At 41.3% G+C, this 18,634-nt stretch overlaps 1 protein-coding gene across 21 annotated transcripts in view; it reads left to right on the top strand.

Annotated features, from left to right (window-relative positions):
* Nucleotides 1–733: 733 nt before the first annotated feature.
* The window catches only part of TCF7 (transcription factor 7), a 125,425-nt gene continuing 107,524 nt past the window's right edge, over nt 734–18,634 (top strand). For 20 of the 21 annotated variants that reach the window (XM_037906441.2, XM_043521401.1, XM_037906432.2 and 17 more), the window contains exons 1-3: nt 734–1,620; nt 1,748–1,814; nt 2,490–2,596. In XM_037906441.2, coding sequence (XP_037762369.1) covers nt 1,423–1,620; nt 1,748–1,814; nt 2,490–2,596 — 372 coding nt within the window. In that variant the 5' untranslated portion in view covers nt 734–1,422. Of the gene's footprint in view, nt 1,621–1,747; nt 1,815–2,038; nt 2,154–2,489; nt 2,597–18,634 lie in introns of those variants that run through there. The other variant, XM_043521393.1, reaches the window with a different exon arrangement.

Below are 18,634 nucleotides of genomic sequence, written 5' to 3'. Positions count from 1 at the left end.
TGGGTCATAAAGACCAATTCAGCCGGCGTCGTTATAGCCTGTAGAAAAACCTTCCAAAACTCCAGGCTATCTTATGTGATCTTAATTAAGGAAAACAAACAGCGGTGTGTTTTTCTAAGCTACCAGAGACACGCACAAGACCTGTTGTCTCTGACCAGCCGAGATGGGGAGTCTCCTTTCCATGGGAACTGTGGGATTGTTGTTGTTTTTTTTCTTCACGCTGACGCCAGAACAGACGTGTCTCGTGTCTTTGGAAAGTGGCTGCGAAGATGTTTAATTTCATGTTTCCGGACAAGTTAGGAAAACTAATAATTTTCTGAAATCCGACGTCACGTCTGTGTTCCTAACGAGACCGGGGAGGGGGGTCTGCAAGACTTGCCAAGGCGAATGCGGCCGCCCAGGACCCAGGCAGGACGCCGGGGCTGGGCAGAGGGGACGTGGGGAGGGAGATGTACCCTCCGACGAGAGGCTTTGACCGAGCCCTCGAGGTTTGCACGTTGCCTCGGCAAACACGCAGCCAGACAAATCAAACCCCCAAGCAAACTTCAGGGGCGGGCCCGATCCTGCCCCCGCCGTGTGAGTCGGGGGCGCCTCCCACCGACCCCGGGAGCGGCTCCGCGGCCGGCCACCCGCCCGAGCGAGCGAGGTTGGCAGCGCTAGGGCGGGGGGCTTGAAATTTAACATTTCAGCCCATTAAAATCTCGCTCTGGAAACCCCCCGAGCCCGCCTCAGACCCCCCCTCCCCAGGGAGACCTCGCCCGGCCCCTGGGACAGCGAGCCGCACGGGCCCCACAGCGGCGGAGACGGGCTGCGCCCCCAGGGCGTCTGGGTGGGGTGGGGGGGTTAAAGCGGTGCCTCCCCCCACGCCCAGCCGGGCTCCAGCTCGCTCCGCGGGGACGCGCTGGGGCGTGCAGGCGGCGAGCGCGGGCCCTTTAAGACCGGCGCGCGGGGCTCCATGTGTGCGCGCGCGCGCGCGCGACAGAGAGAGAGAGAGCGAGCGAGCCCGCCACCCAACCCCTCCCCTGCGCTGTCAATCAGCCGGCGGCTGCTTTGATGTCTCCAGCCCTTGGCTGCTGAGGCTCCGCCGCCTCGCTCGCACACACCGCTCGGCGCCGGGCGCTCCAGAGCCGTGTCTCTCCCGGTCGGAGCCTCGGGCTTGCACTACCCCAGGCTGCTACTTCGCTGAACTTTCCGGGGGCTGGCTGGGGGGGGGGCGGGGAGGGGGGTTGCTGCTGGCCCCGGGATCCTGCTGCTGCTGCTTCACCATCCCCCCCAGGCTGCAGCCTTGCAACCCCCCCTGCCCCCGCCCCTTCCCCCCCAAAAGGGTTTGATCTTCGGGGGGTGGGGGGAGCGCGGCTGCAGCCGGCGAAGTTCCCGTGTGGCTCGGAAGGGGCGAGGCGGGGACGCGGGGGGGTGGGGACCATGCCCCAGCTCAGCAGCGGCGGCGGGGATGACCTGGGGGCCAATGACGAGATGATCGCCTTTAAGGACGAAGGGGAGCAAGAGGAGAAGATCCAGGAAAACGCCTTCACCGAGCGCGACCTGGCCGACCTCAAGTCCTCGCTGGTGAACGAGTCGGAGAGCAACAGCAGCCCCGCCGCCGCGGCGGCCGATCCGGAGGTGAGAGCCCCCCGCCCCGCACAAAGGGCTTTGCCCCCTCCCAGCCGACTCCCTTCGGGTTTATTGCAACGAATAAAACTTTGTCTCCCTCCCCCTTTCCCCTGCTGTGCTTTTCTCTCCCCCACAGGCGATCAGGCGTGTGCAGGATCCTCAAAGGGTTTATCAGGAGAAACTCCCGGATCACATGGAAGATGGTTAGTTTCGTAAACCATTCATTTCTCCTACCCTTCCTCTTTCTGCAGCCTCCCTCCCCCCCGCCCGCAACCACTTGGGTGATGTGCTGAGTCCTGGGGGGGGAGAAGAGAAATTTCGTTTTCTTTCTATAAATCAGAGCAGACAAAAAGAAAAAAAAACCAGGGAGGAACTTTGATTCGCCAGATGAAGAAGCCCTTGCGTGCTTGATACATTGGATTGCCACAACACAAGGGGCTTTCAGTCACTCCCTTGACATTTAACGTGTAAACAATCCTCCCCTTTCTCACAGGGTTTGAAATATTATTGATCTGCTCCTCTCTTGGTGGGGGTCCTGGGAGGCAAGTTTTGCAAAGCGGCGGTGATGCCGGGGGGATGGTCCAGGAATACTACCGCTGTGTGAAGTGTGCGAAAGGGAAAAGCTTTTATTTGGCTTTATTACTAAAGCCAAGTCTGAGCCGTTGATGGGGGTGGGCTAGTCCCACAGGTAGACCATACAGAGCGTTTATAAGTCCTAAGGGCAAACCATGCACATGAAATAATTCTACTGGTAGAGAAGGCACCAAAAAAATACATGATGCACGCAATGTTCTGTTTGTAAACTACAAGCACCTCGCACAGGCAGAGGAATGACCTGTTGCAGGGCAAGTCCTAATGAAGTACTTTAATTTTAACAGGTATAAAGCATCAGGACACGGGGATGTACAAAGGATCTGCTTATTCTGGCTACCCTTTTCTAATGCTCTCAGACCCTTATCTGCCAAATGGATCTATGTCACCTTTGGTGAGTTCATGATGTTTTTGAGACTTTTTAACCTTTCACAATTGAAGTATATTGCTGTCTGCCGTGCAGTCACTTGACGCCAGTGCTTTTACTGACAGGATGTAGCATTATTCCTAAAATGCCTAAGACGGTGGCCTAAAGAAATTAAAGGAAAAAGATCAGAGAGGGTAAATGATGCTCAGCCGTAAGACAGTGGTGTAGTTCTGAATTATCCAGAGGGGTTTCTTTTCAGATCACCTCAGCTTCTAGTTTCATCTCCAGTGTTTCAACAAAAAGAGCAAGAGCTGCCTCCAGAATGCCCCCTTCATTTTTGCTTAAATATTAGATGATAATTTGTGATGTATGTGTTTAAGAATCTAGCCCCAGTTCGACTTCCCCTTGTAAAATGGCTTGCTTTGCCACCCCCTCCCCCCCTGCGCCAAATGAAAGGGTTCCGTTGTAGATGATCTCCATACTGATGGACGTTTTACCATATTTAATTAATTGCAGTTGGTCCTATGCAAAGGTCTAATGTTACTAGCAGGCAATGTTTGTTCCAATCTTTATTTTACAGAAGTTTTACAAAGAAATATCAAGTAAGTTCTAGTAATTAGGTACACGTTAGTACTTACTGTAAATTGTGCTAAATGAATTATTTGATATAGTATGCTATTTAGGGAGGGGTTTTGCCAGAAAATCCCTATCCATAGCCACCTCTAGCAGATTTTCCAACAGAAATTGCAACTAACAAACACAAAGAGGCAAATTCTGCCGTTGTTAGTACTGCTGTAAATCTGGAGTGACTGTATGGGTTTCAACCATTATTCTGGACTTGGAGTTGTGTAAATGAGAACAGAATATGTTTTCATTTTTAGTTTTGATCTTACTGCTACAAGATTTTGAACAATGTATTTTGACCTCCTTAATGCAAACTGGAGGTTCATTGAAATTCTACTAAATTTAGAAATTTCAATCATTTATGCACTGGAAAAGTAAGAATACAAAAACTGCTGCTATGAAGAATGCTTTGGTGATGGGGTACTATGAAAATCTGTGAGTGAAGGTGTAATATAATAATGTTTGTGTGCATCATCCAAATGATTGCAATATCACAAGGTTTAAAGTAGTTAGCTTGTAGGGTAGTGGTGGTGTCTGGTTATTTTTGAAATCTACTTGTGTATGTAGTGCAGTTACACTTTACTGGGCAGACCTTCAGCTGGTGGAGTTGTCGTAATTCCACCGAAGTCAGCTTACAGCATCTGAGGACCTGCCTCTACGTTTTTATAATTTTCTTCATTATTCAAAAATAAATGATACATTTGCAAGGCAGGGCCAATATGGAGCATTGTATATGCATCTCGTCACTTGCTTCCTATCCCCCTACTCATTACTCCAGGTTCCTGTTAATCCTCTCATTTCTCTAACAGATAACGCCCTTCTTTCACTATTACATTTTGAAGTGTGATACTAAAGCTATTTTTTTACAATAGCATTAGTTTGTGCTCCCTGGTACAGAAGTTGGATGAGCTGTCACTTATGTTGGCACAGCAGCTATTCAGATGCTTCAGAATTCTGTGAATATTTATATCCATCTTAACCCTTTGCAGATTTTATTCTATTGGTTAAAACTGTGGCAGCCTATTTATTAGCAATGTGGTTAAGAAATAGGCTTTTGGTTAGTGAACCAGTTAAGGAACCTCCCACCACTGCTAATGTAAAAAAGTACAGGTTTACAGTTGGAGGAAGACAGGGTAAAACAAACAGTACAGTAATCAAAAGAGTGAAAAATGACAAGCAGAGCGAGCATGATTCAAAGCCCATTAAAATCAGTGGAAATCTTTTAATCAAGCCATACAGATTGTGCAATGCCTTCGGTTTGGTGGATTGAAATGGTGATTTAATTTTCTATCTAAAAATCTGCAACCTATTTAAGAAATATGGAAAGAGTGCTTCATTAAATCAAAGAGAAGTTGCTAGTCTTCCTTTAATTGTAAAGAAGGTACAATACGTATAACTTTAATATTTTCTTCTGGGCAATTTGGTCTGTGCTGGTATTGACTGACTGATTATAAAAAGTTAACCTAGTAAGTACTTTTATTACTATCATTTGTGATTATATTAATACTGTCCATGTTCTATAAGAAGTAGGTCTTGATCTAATGATTATTGCCACTGATTGTGTGATCCGTATTATGACTGAAGATTTGGGATACTTATCCTCCAAGAAAAATATTGTGTTTTTTAATTAAAATTCTGCCAGGTTAAGGGAATGGAGTTTGTTTTCTTTTAATGTGTGAACAAATGGGGTTGTACATCACTACAGTGCATAGTGATAGTGAAGCGCTTTCTCTAACTGGGGTTTCCTGTGAACATTTGTAGGCAGCTGGGATGAATTTTGTAATCCTCCCCGCCCCCCTACCCCCACCCCAAAAAGAGAGAATGAGCCAGGCAGTGCTTTTTCAAACTGTCAGAGGAGTTTTTCATTAAATGGTTGGGAAAAAAAAATATCTCAGGCATAGCAAAGCTCCCTGAAAGATCCAAGAGCATTCAGAATTCAGGCTGAAAGTTGAACCCTCGCACTGTAGTGCATTATAAAATTACCATCTCCATATTGTCTGGAGATTCCTACTTTACTTAGACATGTTGTTGTGAATTAAGGCTGGCATTAGTTCGGAGTATTTCTGCTTTTGTGAACAAGTCACAACTTAAGCATTACTGTGGTAACATTAATTTTTTTAAATTTATTTTCACATTAGCCCCACTTGTGTTTCAGTTTCCCTTAGGGCTCAGTCATAGCTTGGTAACTGAAGTAATAGACTAGGTGTGCCTTGAACTGATCTCTTGTCAAAACCTCGTATATGTATATAGGAAACATACTATGATACATTTTATTGAAATGCACCCAATCCCTGTTTTTATGTGCATGTGTGCCTTTCTTGAACCATGAATTAAAAGTGACTTGGTGCTTGAGTTCACCAGCAGTAGAATGCGCCAGTTGATGAATTTTGCTCTCACCTTACAGCGAGATGGTGACTAAAGGCCATAGGTGCTGGAACTAGGGATGCTGGGGGTGCTGCCACACCCCCTGGCTTGTAGTAGTTTCCATCATATATGGGAGTTACAGTTTGGTTCAATGGCTCTCAGCACCCTCATTATACAAATTGTTCCAGCACCCCTACTAAAGACCTCATTTTAGTGCCCTGTGGTCAGCTATTTGGCAGTCTGGCCAAATTCAGGCTGCCCATTCAATAGACTGACAAGGCTCTTTTAATGTGATTATGATCTATCATATTGATACCTGCTTGAGCATGCTTTCCACAGATTGTGGCTGTATTAGGTCATAAGGTGTTCTGGACTAGCATCATCAATATTGGTGCTGCATATGTGTATCCAGGGACTAAGCCTGCACTCCTTCCTCTGAGAAGGCTCTAGCTTTTCCCAAAACAGTCAGTTACAAATCTGCATGAAACTTCCAATGAATGAATATGAATGTGTTCAGAAAGTATTTTTCCAAATGAAACATCAAATCATAAAAGTATATCCTTGTTTTAAATAGTACAAATGACTTTTAAAGCAAATTAAGGTGCCTCCTTTGTAACTACCTAAAAGACAGATGTAACTACTAACAGTAGAAGTAAAACATGTTAAAACTTTGATCAGATTAAAATCTTCTTCTTGCTCTGGTTGTATAATTGAGTGTAGGCCTGAGGGAGTTTTCTGAACATTGTTACATCTTGTAGCGCACGGTAGTTAAAGGTTTTCAGAAGCACTGACAAGTTCCTGTATTTTGTATATGGGAATATAAAATAAGGATATTAACTGTGTGGTAGTGGAAGTGTGTAGGGGCCAACCTTGCGCTTCTAAAGTCAGTGACAGAATTCCCAGTGACTTTAACTGGGCAGGATCAGGCCATCTACTCTTTGGGCCAAATTTTGCCATCATTTTCCATGCAAAACGGTTGGATTTGGTGGGCTTATAAGGTAACTTAGGGAATAAGTAATGCTTTTCAAATGCAAGGCTGAGACTCTGGAGTGGCTTTCCCATTCTTTGGACTCCAGCAAACTGAGGCTTCAGTGCACCCAGTTATTTGGAAAACAAACACCCTACAGGTTTCAGAGTAGCAGCCGTGTTAGTCTGTATCTGCAAGAAGAAAAGGAGTACTTGTGGCACCTTAGAGACTTAACAAATTTATTTATTTGTTAGTCAGTCTCTAAGGTGCCACAAGTACTCCTTTTCTTTTTGCAAACACCCTACAGAATCTCTTTAAAAGTATTTAAGAATAGATATTTAAACCAAAGCTCAAATTGGAAGGGGGGAAGTAGAAGTACTATCCTAAGCTTCACCCACTTGACGTGCCACAGTGAGATGCCATTGACAGAAGATTGTGTGGATTTTCAAAATCTGATACCCTGTAACTCTGTGGGGCTCCTCAGATTTGGTTCTCTCTCAGTGGGGTTTGTATACAACCTTGGGCAAGGCTGGATTAAGGCATAGCCACGCAAGGCATATGCCTATGGCCCCAGTTCTCAGGAGTCATGTGATAATATCAGAATCTGTTTGAGCTAAAAGAGAATCTCCATTAGCTGTTAGCAGTATGACATCTATGGCACACAGCGAACCAGTTCAGTTTCCATTCAGTAGAAGGCAGTGCTACACAAACTCTAACCGTTTTCGTAGAATACATTAGCATTTACTCAGTATAAAAAGAAGACCATCCTCCTTAAACCAAACAAGACATACTAAGAATCTCCCCAGAATTATCCTCTATAGTCCATTTCACCTGGGAGGAGTCCAGAGTTTTCTAGACAAGCCAGTCAGTTTTGTGTCTCCTCCATTACTAGTACAAGACAGGGCTAAATTCTATTCTAGTGCCTTTTGCTCAGAGATGCAAAGTTGCGTTCTCAATGTCTGAAAATCTAGTCCTGTTCCTAGCAAGTTCCCTCCACTTGCTGTGCCAAAGTATCACATAGCAAAATATTGATCCCTAATTCTCCAGAATATGAACAGGAAAGAAGTATTACAAGAAGTGGCCAACAAATTAATGTGTAAATGTAGTTCAGTGAGCTACTCAAATATATTTTAAATCTGGAACTTTGGTGGTTCTCATTCCGACTGGTGCAAATATTGTAATGGTTTGAGATTAAAAAATATTAGGGGCAGATTCTGGTCCTATTGCAATCAATGGTTCAGTGTGATCATAATGTGTCACTATCTCTTTAGGTGCTCAGGGCTATATAAATACCTGGTTAGATAGATCGGCTCAGACTAGCAGCTGCAAAGGAAAAGTAGCTCTGTGCCTTACCACTAGTGCCTGCTGCTGAGTGAAATCAATGGAGCCATCATGATTTCAATCAATCAGTTTCTCTTGACAGTAGGTGCCACTCTATTGGGCACTAGTGGGACAGTGCTCTTCCCCTGCAGATGCCAACACTGGTTATCCTGCTTCTGTCACTTGAAGGGAAAGGAGATAGTTGAGCAACTGCCTGGCCAAGGGACATCTGAGCAGGCCGGCAGATGACTAATTTGCTCTCCCCTGACCAAACCACATCTTCCAGCTCTTCACCTTGCTTTTGAGATAAGATGAGGGTGAAAATAGTTCTTTATATTCAAAGTGAAATGTCAGCTGGTCAAATGTACTAAGAGACAGAGATTCCAAAGTAGTCTATTATGTTTGGTTCAGCTGTGGTCATATCCTGAGGAAGTGTGTGTGTGTGTGTGTGTGTGTGTGTGTTAATTTCTGGGGATTCATATTATATCACCATATTGTATTTGAAGCAGTAGTTGAAATAATTGAACTATCTGAAATAAATTAGAGAGTTCTGCATAAGAAGCAATGACAAGATATGGCCTTTTGTCCCCCCGATAATAAAACTTTCTTTTAAAAAAATTTTGACCGAAAAAAGGTGAAGAAAAATCTCACATGGAAAAAAATAAAAGTTTTTTGTATAACTCTTTGCTTGTGAATAGCTGTTTGCACATCTTTCGACAGTTTAAAGGGTGTCACAACAATTCCTTAATAGGATACCTTGTCACTTGTTGCACCAATCATGAGCATAGTTTACTGATATGTAATTAGAAGAAAAGGAGTACTTGTGGCACCTTAGAGACTAACCAATTTATGCTCACGAAAGCTTATGCTCAAATAAATTGGTTAGTCTCTAAGGTGCCACAAGTACTCCTTTTCTTTTTGCAAATACAGACTAACACGCCTGTTACTCTGAAACCTGATATGTAGTTGTAATTATGTTAATTTTGACATATGTTAAAGTCACCACCCATGCAGATTGGATTATTGTTGTTGCTGTCTGTTAAAGTGTTACCAAATCAGCTGTGTGAATATTTTAAAAACAAGAACAAACCTAAACCAAAACTCACAAGGCTCATCCATGTTAATGATTAATGTCTTGGAAATTTTCACTTTGAAGAACAAAGTGATTTTTAGGTGATTTTTAGGTTTATCAGGGATACAATGTATCTGAAACAAGGAAACATACTTGTTCAGCCTAATACTCACCATTTAGTTCTTTGCAAATTGAGATTAAAAAATAAAATCTTTAAAACGATATTGCTCCAAACTCAAGAGTAACACATTTCAGCCTAGTGTCAATTTTTTACAGTCTATTTACAGACACTATTAAACCTCTGTGTTCACATGGAAATCCTGAAAAACCATCAGTGCAGAGTTGTTGCCAGAATGCTTCTCTTGTTTACCTGTACATGTAACCATTTATGTGACTAAACATGCAAACACATTAACACGTCTGTATGGCTGACTATATTTACTATTCTCGTAGTGTATCTATGATGGGCCAGATTTTAATAGATATATGAGCAGCTTGTATCCCTGTGTATCTTAGAAAATCTGCTAGTATAGCAGATCTTTCAAGGTGCGGTTATGTGCTTTGCACACGTAAGATTAAAGTCTGATCCTTACTGTCTATGTGTAAAAATGTCAGATTACAGTTGTACCCTGACACATACCAACTGTTTTTAAGGAAGTATCTATCACTCATGCTTATTTCACCTATACAGTTCTGTCTGGTTACACTTGTACTGTAAGTATTACAGTGACACCACATTTAAAGTTCCTTTAGTGCAATTTAGCATTTCACTTTCAGTGATTCACTTGTGGCCTTAGAGAAAATAAAGGAAATTCATAATCCAACGTCCCCTACCTCTGCTCATATAGAATTTAAGTGAATGATATGAGTATTTTTGTAGGGAGATGAATGACATTTTCTTGGACAGAGTGGGTTTGTGTGAGTTGTAATAAAGTCTGTGGATCTGCCATTCAGTCAAGACTTCTGCCTTGGGTATGAGTCCTGATGGAAACCCCCCAAGGGTTTCATGCATTCATTGTTGCTTTGATTCTGCAATGGCCAGCACTACAGCTGAAGTGGCCCATCCACAAAATAGTTTGCTGTAGTGGTTCCTGGGGTAGGGTATTGGTACAACCAGAACTGCAACTTCCCTCTCACTTACTACCTTGATGCATGACCTTGCTTAAAGTGACTCAACATCAGACAATACTCATTCCTTTATTCTCTGCTGCTATTCTTTAGCTTTTTATGTCTCTCTCACTGCAGCTTACTTCTTTATCTTGGTGCTTTTTTTTGGTACTGTCAGCATCTCTCAAAGAGTCCTCTATATTGTTGCCTCAGTTTACCAGTGGTGGGTGGAGGTCACAAAGGCAGGAAAGTATGTACATGACTCTTGTCAGTCTTAAAGGAGTCACCATTCTAGGGGAAAGTTCTCAGCGTACACAATGTCCTGTGTTGCTGCCACAGTGGGATCTCATGAATATCCCCACGTGGACTTTCATGCTGTCTTCTTTCAAATAGCTCCTCAAGAAAAATTAAAAAAAAAAAAAAAAAAGCTTTAACATGATATTTACTCATTAATCTTCCTGAATCTGGAAGATGGAACAAAGGTTCAATAGGAGGACTTGATGACTCAGAGGACTTTTAATGGGCTACAGAGCTGTTCACTTTGTGGTTGCTAGTTCTAATCTAGCTGGATCATAGAGACCTAAAGACCATTACTATCTGAGAGACCACAGCACTAACTCCTCTCAGTTGGACATCTTAGTCCAGTTCCTGATGGATTTGTGCCTGCATTATAAAATCCACTGTTGCTGTTGAGCGGGCTTGTTAGCCATCCCAGCCGACACCAATTTCTGAATGATCTGGATAACGAAATGTCTTCTCACGCTGCTATGTTGGTGCTGTGGCACACTCAGCACCTCATGTTGTCTGCACCAAAACTATTGTGTGCGTAAACTGAGGACTTCGTTCTCAAGGGCAACCACTTCAGCACATTTTATGAGCATTACATCCTCCTGCTTTTGTTTTTGTAAGGGAAATCACAGCATCATATACTTTTGAGCCTTGAGGATCCATATGCACACAAAGGCCTTTTCTCAGTCTCCTCTAAACTAAATTGGCCAAATATCTCTCACTGTGCATTGGTCTCTCCTCACCATGTGACACATAATCACCGCAGAGACCCACCCTCTTCTGTCTGTTTGCATTTAGATGTTTATGAATCAACACCACACTCCAAGCTACTGAGGGCAAAATTCTGCTACCATTACTCAAGTTGAGTAGTTTAATGGAAATCAGTGGGATTACTCAGCGTGAGATACTACTTAATGTAAGTAAGGATGGCAGAAACTGGCCCCTAACTTAACTCGTAGACGTAAGTCATTGAGTGAGAAGGAAGCAGTTGACTGTCCAGGAAAGATAAGCCTTTGAACAGGCCCTTGTGGTTTAGCTCTGAGCAATGGTACCTCTAATTAGGAAGCCCATCTGCTTCTCTTTTCTCCACACCTGATATATGGAGTGTTTAGTTAAAGTCAGAAATAAAGTGAGTTACTGATACTCTTGGTGCGTATTTTTTTTTTAAATATAAACATGATACATGTTGAACTATTAGAAAGTGTCAAAGGATAAAATGTATATAACACGATGATTCTCAAAGGAGATAGCTGGTGCATTGTTAGGCTTTGCAGAATTCAATTTATTTATTTTTTTATAATTTCAACAGCTAATATCAGGGGTTTTTAAGCATTTATTTTTATCAATTTAAATTCACAGTTGTGGGAAATTTATGGAGGGTGTCAGAATGGGGGGGGCAGACAGTTAATGGCAGATGTTGAGATTCAAAAAGTTAAAACTTTAATTGTTAAAACAAAATTGTCAACAGCACATGTCAAACTGTACAAATAAATATTGTTAAATCAAACTAACTTCTCAAGCAGCATTTTTCTTTATTTGCCTATAACTAAATTTCAGTCATCAGTGGAAATATTTTTCATCAGTTTGTGTGTGTGGTCAAATTGACGTTTTACTGACATTCACAGATAAAAATCTAATCCGTCGAAGCCTAGTTATTGTGATGAGTCATTTCATGTGAGTATTAAAAAATTCTCTAGAGGATCTGTGACTGACTGTTTGCTGTAATTATTGACTAGAAGGCTTAATTAATCCTCTGTGATGATCTAGTATTATTGTTCATATGATATTGGTGTAAATGGTCACTCAGTGTTTCTAGGTTTCTAAATATCTTGTGATTGTTCCTGGTCTTCTCTCTCCTTCCAAGTCAGAGTTGTTTTCTAGTCTTTCAGTGGCATACGAATGGGGTCATGGTTGGGGGGTGCATCCATACTCTGGCAAGCCCCAGCTGACAAAATGGCCTCTTGGAGCCATTGGTACCCGGACTGTCAAACTGGCCAGAAGCTCAGGTTTGAAGGGTCACTAAGGTGGCTGACACCCCAACCTCCAGTCCCATGCTAAGCCCAGCTCAGTTGCACCAAAGAATCTGGTCCATTTTGTTTTACTCGGTCCCAAAATTAGTATTCCCTTAAAAACTAACATGCGAGGTTTTAACTACAAACTAAAACTAGGTATTTAGAATCTAAAGCACTTTCCACATCCACTTAGAACAGTTTGAAGTCTGGCCAAATGTTAGGCAAAAAACACTGAGTGTCTCTTTTGTTCCACTGAGCCATTTGAACTGTATACACAAAATACACATCTGTATAAAAGAACCACACAGTAATCATGGACTGACCAAATAAGTATATTTTTTAAAAACGTGATTCAAACCCTATGCTGTATGCTGAATTTATTTTCTCCTGTGGTTGATTCTTTGGAATGGCATATGTTAGTGGAAACAGAGATTCTTCTGGGATGTGACATACACAAAAAGGAAAATGTGAGAGGCTAGAATCACAAAAGTATTATTGACTCAGCAAAAGGGCAACAAAATGAGCATGTTTTTAAAATAATTCTTTAGTTGATGTTCTTCACACAAGCTTCTTGAAATGAACCTGTGTTCTAACAGAGGAGGGGTCCTTTAGATATTGTTTTCATGTTTGGGAGATAAAAATCTCCTAAGATCTACCAAGTGAAAATTGGTTCATGTTCTACGGTATGGAATGGTTAATTATTCGGACCTCCTAAAATATTGCATCGTGGAAATCACTAGCAAATGCTTGTGTGTCATTTAAGTTGGAAGAGAAAAGAAGTTGTTTCCTGCTGAAAAATGTTCTGCATCCAACCTCTTTTTAAGATTAATATGACTTGGCTGTTTAGATGTTGGACCAAATTCTGCTCTCCGTTACACTGGCAGGCACAACCTCATTGACACTGGTATAATGCAGATCAAAATCTGGCCTTTGGACTGTGGTTTCATGCCATAACTTACAACAGGTGGCAATGTGGGCTTTGAAATCAGAACACTTTAAGTGGCAAGCAGATTTTTTGGGTCCCTACTAATGTTTTCTGGACTCATGAGTTGATTTGATGAAATGCCGTGACAACCAGTTTTGTCACTTAGGAGAAACAAATGCTAACCCTAAATCTGAAGCAGAAGCAATAATTTTTAAGTAAGAAATGAAAAAAATTCTTAAACTTTCTCTGATACAAAGCGATTTGAGCAGGACTCTACACCATATGAAACACATTATAAATACTCTTGTAAAATCCACATCATTATACCACATGAAAAGCTGGGTCCTAAAAATAGCCATTCACAGAGGATGCTGGCTAGTAGTAATTTTGGCAATCATGAAATAGTTGCGTTGACATCCACATGCATGCACACCCACAGAGTGCTCTGACTTGAATATACTTAGCAACGGGACATTATTGTCCCATAAATAGTCTTCCATCTATAGCCTTTTCTTTCTGCTTTTATTCCTGCTCCTCCGACTAGTTTTATTGAAAAAAATGGGTAATCAGTAGAGATTTGCTTTCTCGCAGGAAAACTCTTTCCTTGTCATCAATTTGACAGCCTCAGTGCTTGAAAACATCAGCTGTGTTCTCCTTTTACCATTCTTCTGAATTATTCCTCTTTTTCCCCCTCAATAGGGAAGTTCTTCTCACAGGCATTGTCAATATAATTTTCTTAAACAGTCATGTTTTTCTTGTATGGTTTATTAAGTTTTCAGTTTGTCATAGAAGCAAAGCACGTACTTGCCTGATATTCAGAAGTTTGGCTGTCAAAACTTATATTCTTACCTAGTGCTCTAGGTATAAGAACTGCCAAATATAATCAGACCATGTTGTTTAGTATTCAGAGGAATGTGTCAGAGTCACCAGTAGGCAGTTATGGAATAACTTGTCCAAAAGGAAAGCTTCTTCCTAACTTCATCAGTTAGAGCTTGGCTTATGCCTTGAAGCCTGAGAGTTTATAATCTCCAAACTTTGGAATCTGGGGGGCAGATCCTCAGATAGTGTAAATTCTCATAGCTCCACGGAAAACAATTATTTAGGTCAATTTACATCAGCTGAACTTCCCTTGTTTAAAAAAAAAAATCCTCACTATTGGAAGGGTATTTCTTTTTTAAAAAAAGTTTGCAATGTAGGTGTTGATCTGTAATTGATTTTTTTTTTCTTTTGTAAGTAGAGATCTGGACCATGGATCCAAGAATCTTCAAATATGGGAGTGTTTTGAATGTTGTGGCTTAAGCCCATCCCTACCTTTAACTGTATGTCTCCTCTAAACCCACTGGAAACTATTTATTTCCCTAAAAGTTAGTTTGCTTAAGGGATTGGGAGAAAAGCTTTGGAGATATCAAACAAAATAATAGGGTGTTCAAGAAAGTAGCTGGCATGAAAACCATTAAGTCTGAAGTTTCATTCAAATCAGATGTAACTGTGGTTCTAATCGTATAGACGACAAAGTCTTTAGGAAATATAAGTTTAAGTGATTCACAGTGGGAGTTTTATTCAGCCTCCAAATTGTGTTTTAACTTAAAGGGTAAATCTTGTCCCATGTCCAGCTTCAGAGTTCCTTTCCAGGAACTTTTAATCAAGCTGTTGAATTTTTATATGCCTTCAGTAAGTTTGGAGAATCAGTTGCCATCAAATGATATCATATAACTGTTAGCTGTTGCTAATGTAGTTCCTTAAAACAAGGAGGGAAAAAAACCGTGATGAAATAGTCCTTAGAATTTGGACTTCTACAAGCCTCATAAAGTAAACAGTGTTTTAAGGGTATATTCCTATCTCAGTGGTAAGCAATCCAGGCTCACACCCTGGGAAATACACTGTATAAAGTATCTGGTACTTATATTTAGATATAACGTTTTTTAAAAAAGGTTTTGACCACTTTGTGGTTTGAAATTAGCATTATGCCTAATTCTCCTTTTTGGTTGCTTTTTTCCATGACTAACTTCATGGCTGAGACCAAGGTCACATTTGGCAATATAAGTGTGTTTAGGTTTTCTACCACTCCACTGGGCTGGTACAGGGAAACTTTGTGGGGTACTTTTTATGAGCCGAACCCACTAAAGAATACATGTTAGATTGGTGTTATGTTTGAATATTGGAAGTTCTTAGTGGCACTTGAATGCAAGAGTTAACGTAGAGACAATTTTACTCTTACTTTCAAAAGAAAGAGTTGCTCATTACATCAAATTACAGTTTTCAGTGTTTGGCGTTGATTGAAATTATTGTGTAACTAGAAACATTGTAAACCTGCTTGCAAAGGTATGACTGTAATATATTTAAAATTATAGGAGTTGTATTACTATAGTGCCTAGAGGGTCAGGTCCCTATACTACTACACACGGTACAAAAAATTGAGACATCACTATTTTTTGTAAGCATTTAAGCCCAGCCCACATATATGAGTAACACAATAGGTCTTGGCTAAACCTAATTTATGTTGCCTGGTGGGAATTTAACTCACGATTTTTCTGGTTTAAAAAACAAAAAAACCTAAACAACTTTGGCCTCTACTACTCCACTGCCTTATAGCTGACTCTCTCTTTTTGAAGAAACAAGGTGGGTGAAGGAATGTCTTTAATTGGACCAACTTCTGTTGGTTACAGAGACAAGCTTACACAGAGTTCTTCAAGTCCTGAAGAAGAGCTCTGTGTAAGCTTGAAAGCTTGTCTCTCTCACCAACAGAAGTTGGTCCAAAAAAAAATATTACTTCATCCGCCTTGTCTCTCAAATATCCTGGGACCAATACAGCTACAACACCACTGCATTTCTCCTTTTTTAGACCTCCTGCCACTAGCAGGTGAGACCATTGCAAACTAATAAGCACTTGAGCAGTTTTAACACATTCTGCTTAACACAGGGGATTGCATTACACCCTTAGGGCCAACTGTCTCACAGATAAGACTTTCATCTTCACTTTTGTGACAGTTACTCTTTTGGCTACCATGCTGAAGACAAATAGGAGAGTAGAATGATTGTGCAACCTGATGTATCACTACTCACCTCACACATAAGCTTGAAAAAATGAAACTTGAAGCAAACAGTAGAAATTGTTTGACACAGGATACTTGATGGGGAGGTGGCCACATATCTGGTTATACAAGTGACAGTTGAACAAAGAGCTAAGATCCACCCCTGGAGACTAACTTCTGTCATGTGACTAGAGGGAGGAAGTGAAGATCAGTCTTTTACCAACACTTGTGTGTCACTCTGTTATATGGTGTCAGAAGAAAATGAAATATCTGGTAAAATGGAGATAATTAAGATGCCCAAATCCCTCAGCTGGAAGGAAACCTGGCACAGAGCAGGAGGAGGTGGTTGCACCATTTCCAGATTTTTAATGGAAGCAGTTGGTATTGTCAAGAAGTTGGAATGGGTGGAATCCTCCACACTGCTGCAGAGGGCAGACCTGGAAGATCTAAAACCACTGGGAGCATGGAAAGGATGGCAAAACATTCAAAAGTGTCACCTGAAAACATTGCCAGGTGAGACCAATGATTACATTATAGGCCTGCATAAAGAAGTTAAGTCACATCTATTTGAACAAATGGACTAACTAGAAACCAAATTGTTTGTGACTTAACTTATAATTCGGTCAAAACCATGGTTATTGCCAAGTCAAGTCCAATGCTTGCAAAGAACCGTAGACGTTTGCAGGACTAGTAAAAACTGTTTCCCAGACTATGTTTAATAGCAGGAAAAGAACAGAAGTGCATGTAAATAAAAATATATTCTAAGGGATTAAGGCAGAATACTAGGATAAACAATGAGACCAGATTTGGCTTCAGTAAGCGTGCGAGCAGAAGTGTCCAGAACAGAGGCTGGTGTCATTCATACAATGACATTCAAAATGGTTGCTAGGTGTGTCGCTCTTGGCCCGAGTTGGAAAAAAAATGCAAAAGCAAATACACGAATTGTGAATCCCAGCCATGAAACACACTCAAAGGAGTTGTGCCTGCTTCTACCAGGCTGGATTTGACCCTCTGTATAGCATATAGGTTCTAGTAAGGTGTTCATATTTTTTTATTTGTAATTGAGTGATCAAAGGGCACCAGCCGCTTTGCCTGATAGGCACAACATGTAAAACATCTAATGAATGTGCATTAGTGTAGAAGTTGTATATGGGATAATGGAGAATGTTCCAGTCACGTAAGTAGTGAGGGATGTTACCAAGATTTGTGGAAGAGAAATTGGATAGCCTTGTGAATAAAGCACAGGACTGAAAGTCAGAGAACCTGTGTCCTATCCCAGCTCTGACATTAACTCCCTCTGTGACACTGGTCTTTACTTTGCTGTGCCTCAGTTTTCCTTGAGGTTTAATTATTCAGCGTTTTATAAGGTGGTTAGGAAGCACTGAAAGGAAAGCCATGTCAAATTTAAAAACAAATATCTTGTCCAAAACCCACTGTCAACCTACTAAGGTGATAGGCATTTTAGAAATACTCAGAAGGGTTTAAAAAAACAAAACAAAACCCCAACTGTTGCCTTCTACAGCATGTATTTTTGAATATTAAACCAGTTGCAACTTCATAATCCTTCAGCAAGTTGCAGGTGGCTCCAAACCACTGCTTCCCCACAAGCAAAGGGCATTATGTTTCCTTTGAAAAAACAAATAGCTTTTCCTACATAAATGATAAATTCCATAGGGTGGTGGTAGCTGGATAGAAATGTTGTGGTGAATGTATGATCCCAAAATATTTTAAGATACATGGACTATACAAATCTGTGTTATTAATCTGACAACAAAGTGTCATTGCTTATTTACCAGCTTGTAACATGCTGATGAGAAAAACCTCAACAGTTGTACTACATACTTTTTGGACACATGTACCAAACCTCTGGATGCATAATTCAAATTCCTTGTTGTAAAGAAGCCTGTTTAACTTGGAACATTTTTTACTTAAACAGTAATCTCTGGGAAATCATTTGTTAACTGTAGTTAGCAGCCAGTCTGTCAGTTAATGGCTTGAGGCAAAGTCAGAAGCAAATAGGATCCTTTCATATGGCACAGAAAGGTTTATAATGAAAATATTAGAGGACTCTGTCAACTGGATATGAACCAAATTTTGAAGACATGAAGGAACTAGGAGTTATTTGGCTGCATAAGTGAGTCTTGCTAGCACGTCTGTTCGTAAAATATTAAAGCCATCAATCATGCCTATGTTTTGGCTTTTAATTCTCTGTTCTTCAGACCAAGAGCGACAGGTGAGAGCATGCAGGCACACATGTGTTCATGCAGGCTGTCTGCACATTGCTTGACACCTCTTGCATTGCAGCACATTGATTCTCTTCTGGGCCCAGAGAGCTCCCACAGCTCAGACCACTG

The sequence above is a fragment of the Chelonia mydas genome, chromosome 8 (genome assembly GCF_015237465.2).
Source record: "Chelonia mydas isolate rCheMyd1 chromosome 8, rCheMyd1.pri.v2, whole genome shotgun sequence".
Classification (NCBI taxonomy): domain Eukaryota; kingdom Metazoa; phylum Chordata; order Testudines; family Cheloniidae; genus Chelonia; species Chelonia mydas.
This window is presented reverse-complemented; position numbering and strand designations above follow the sequence as displayed.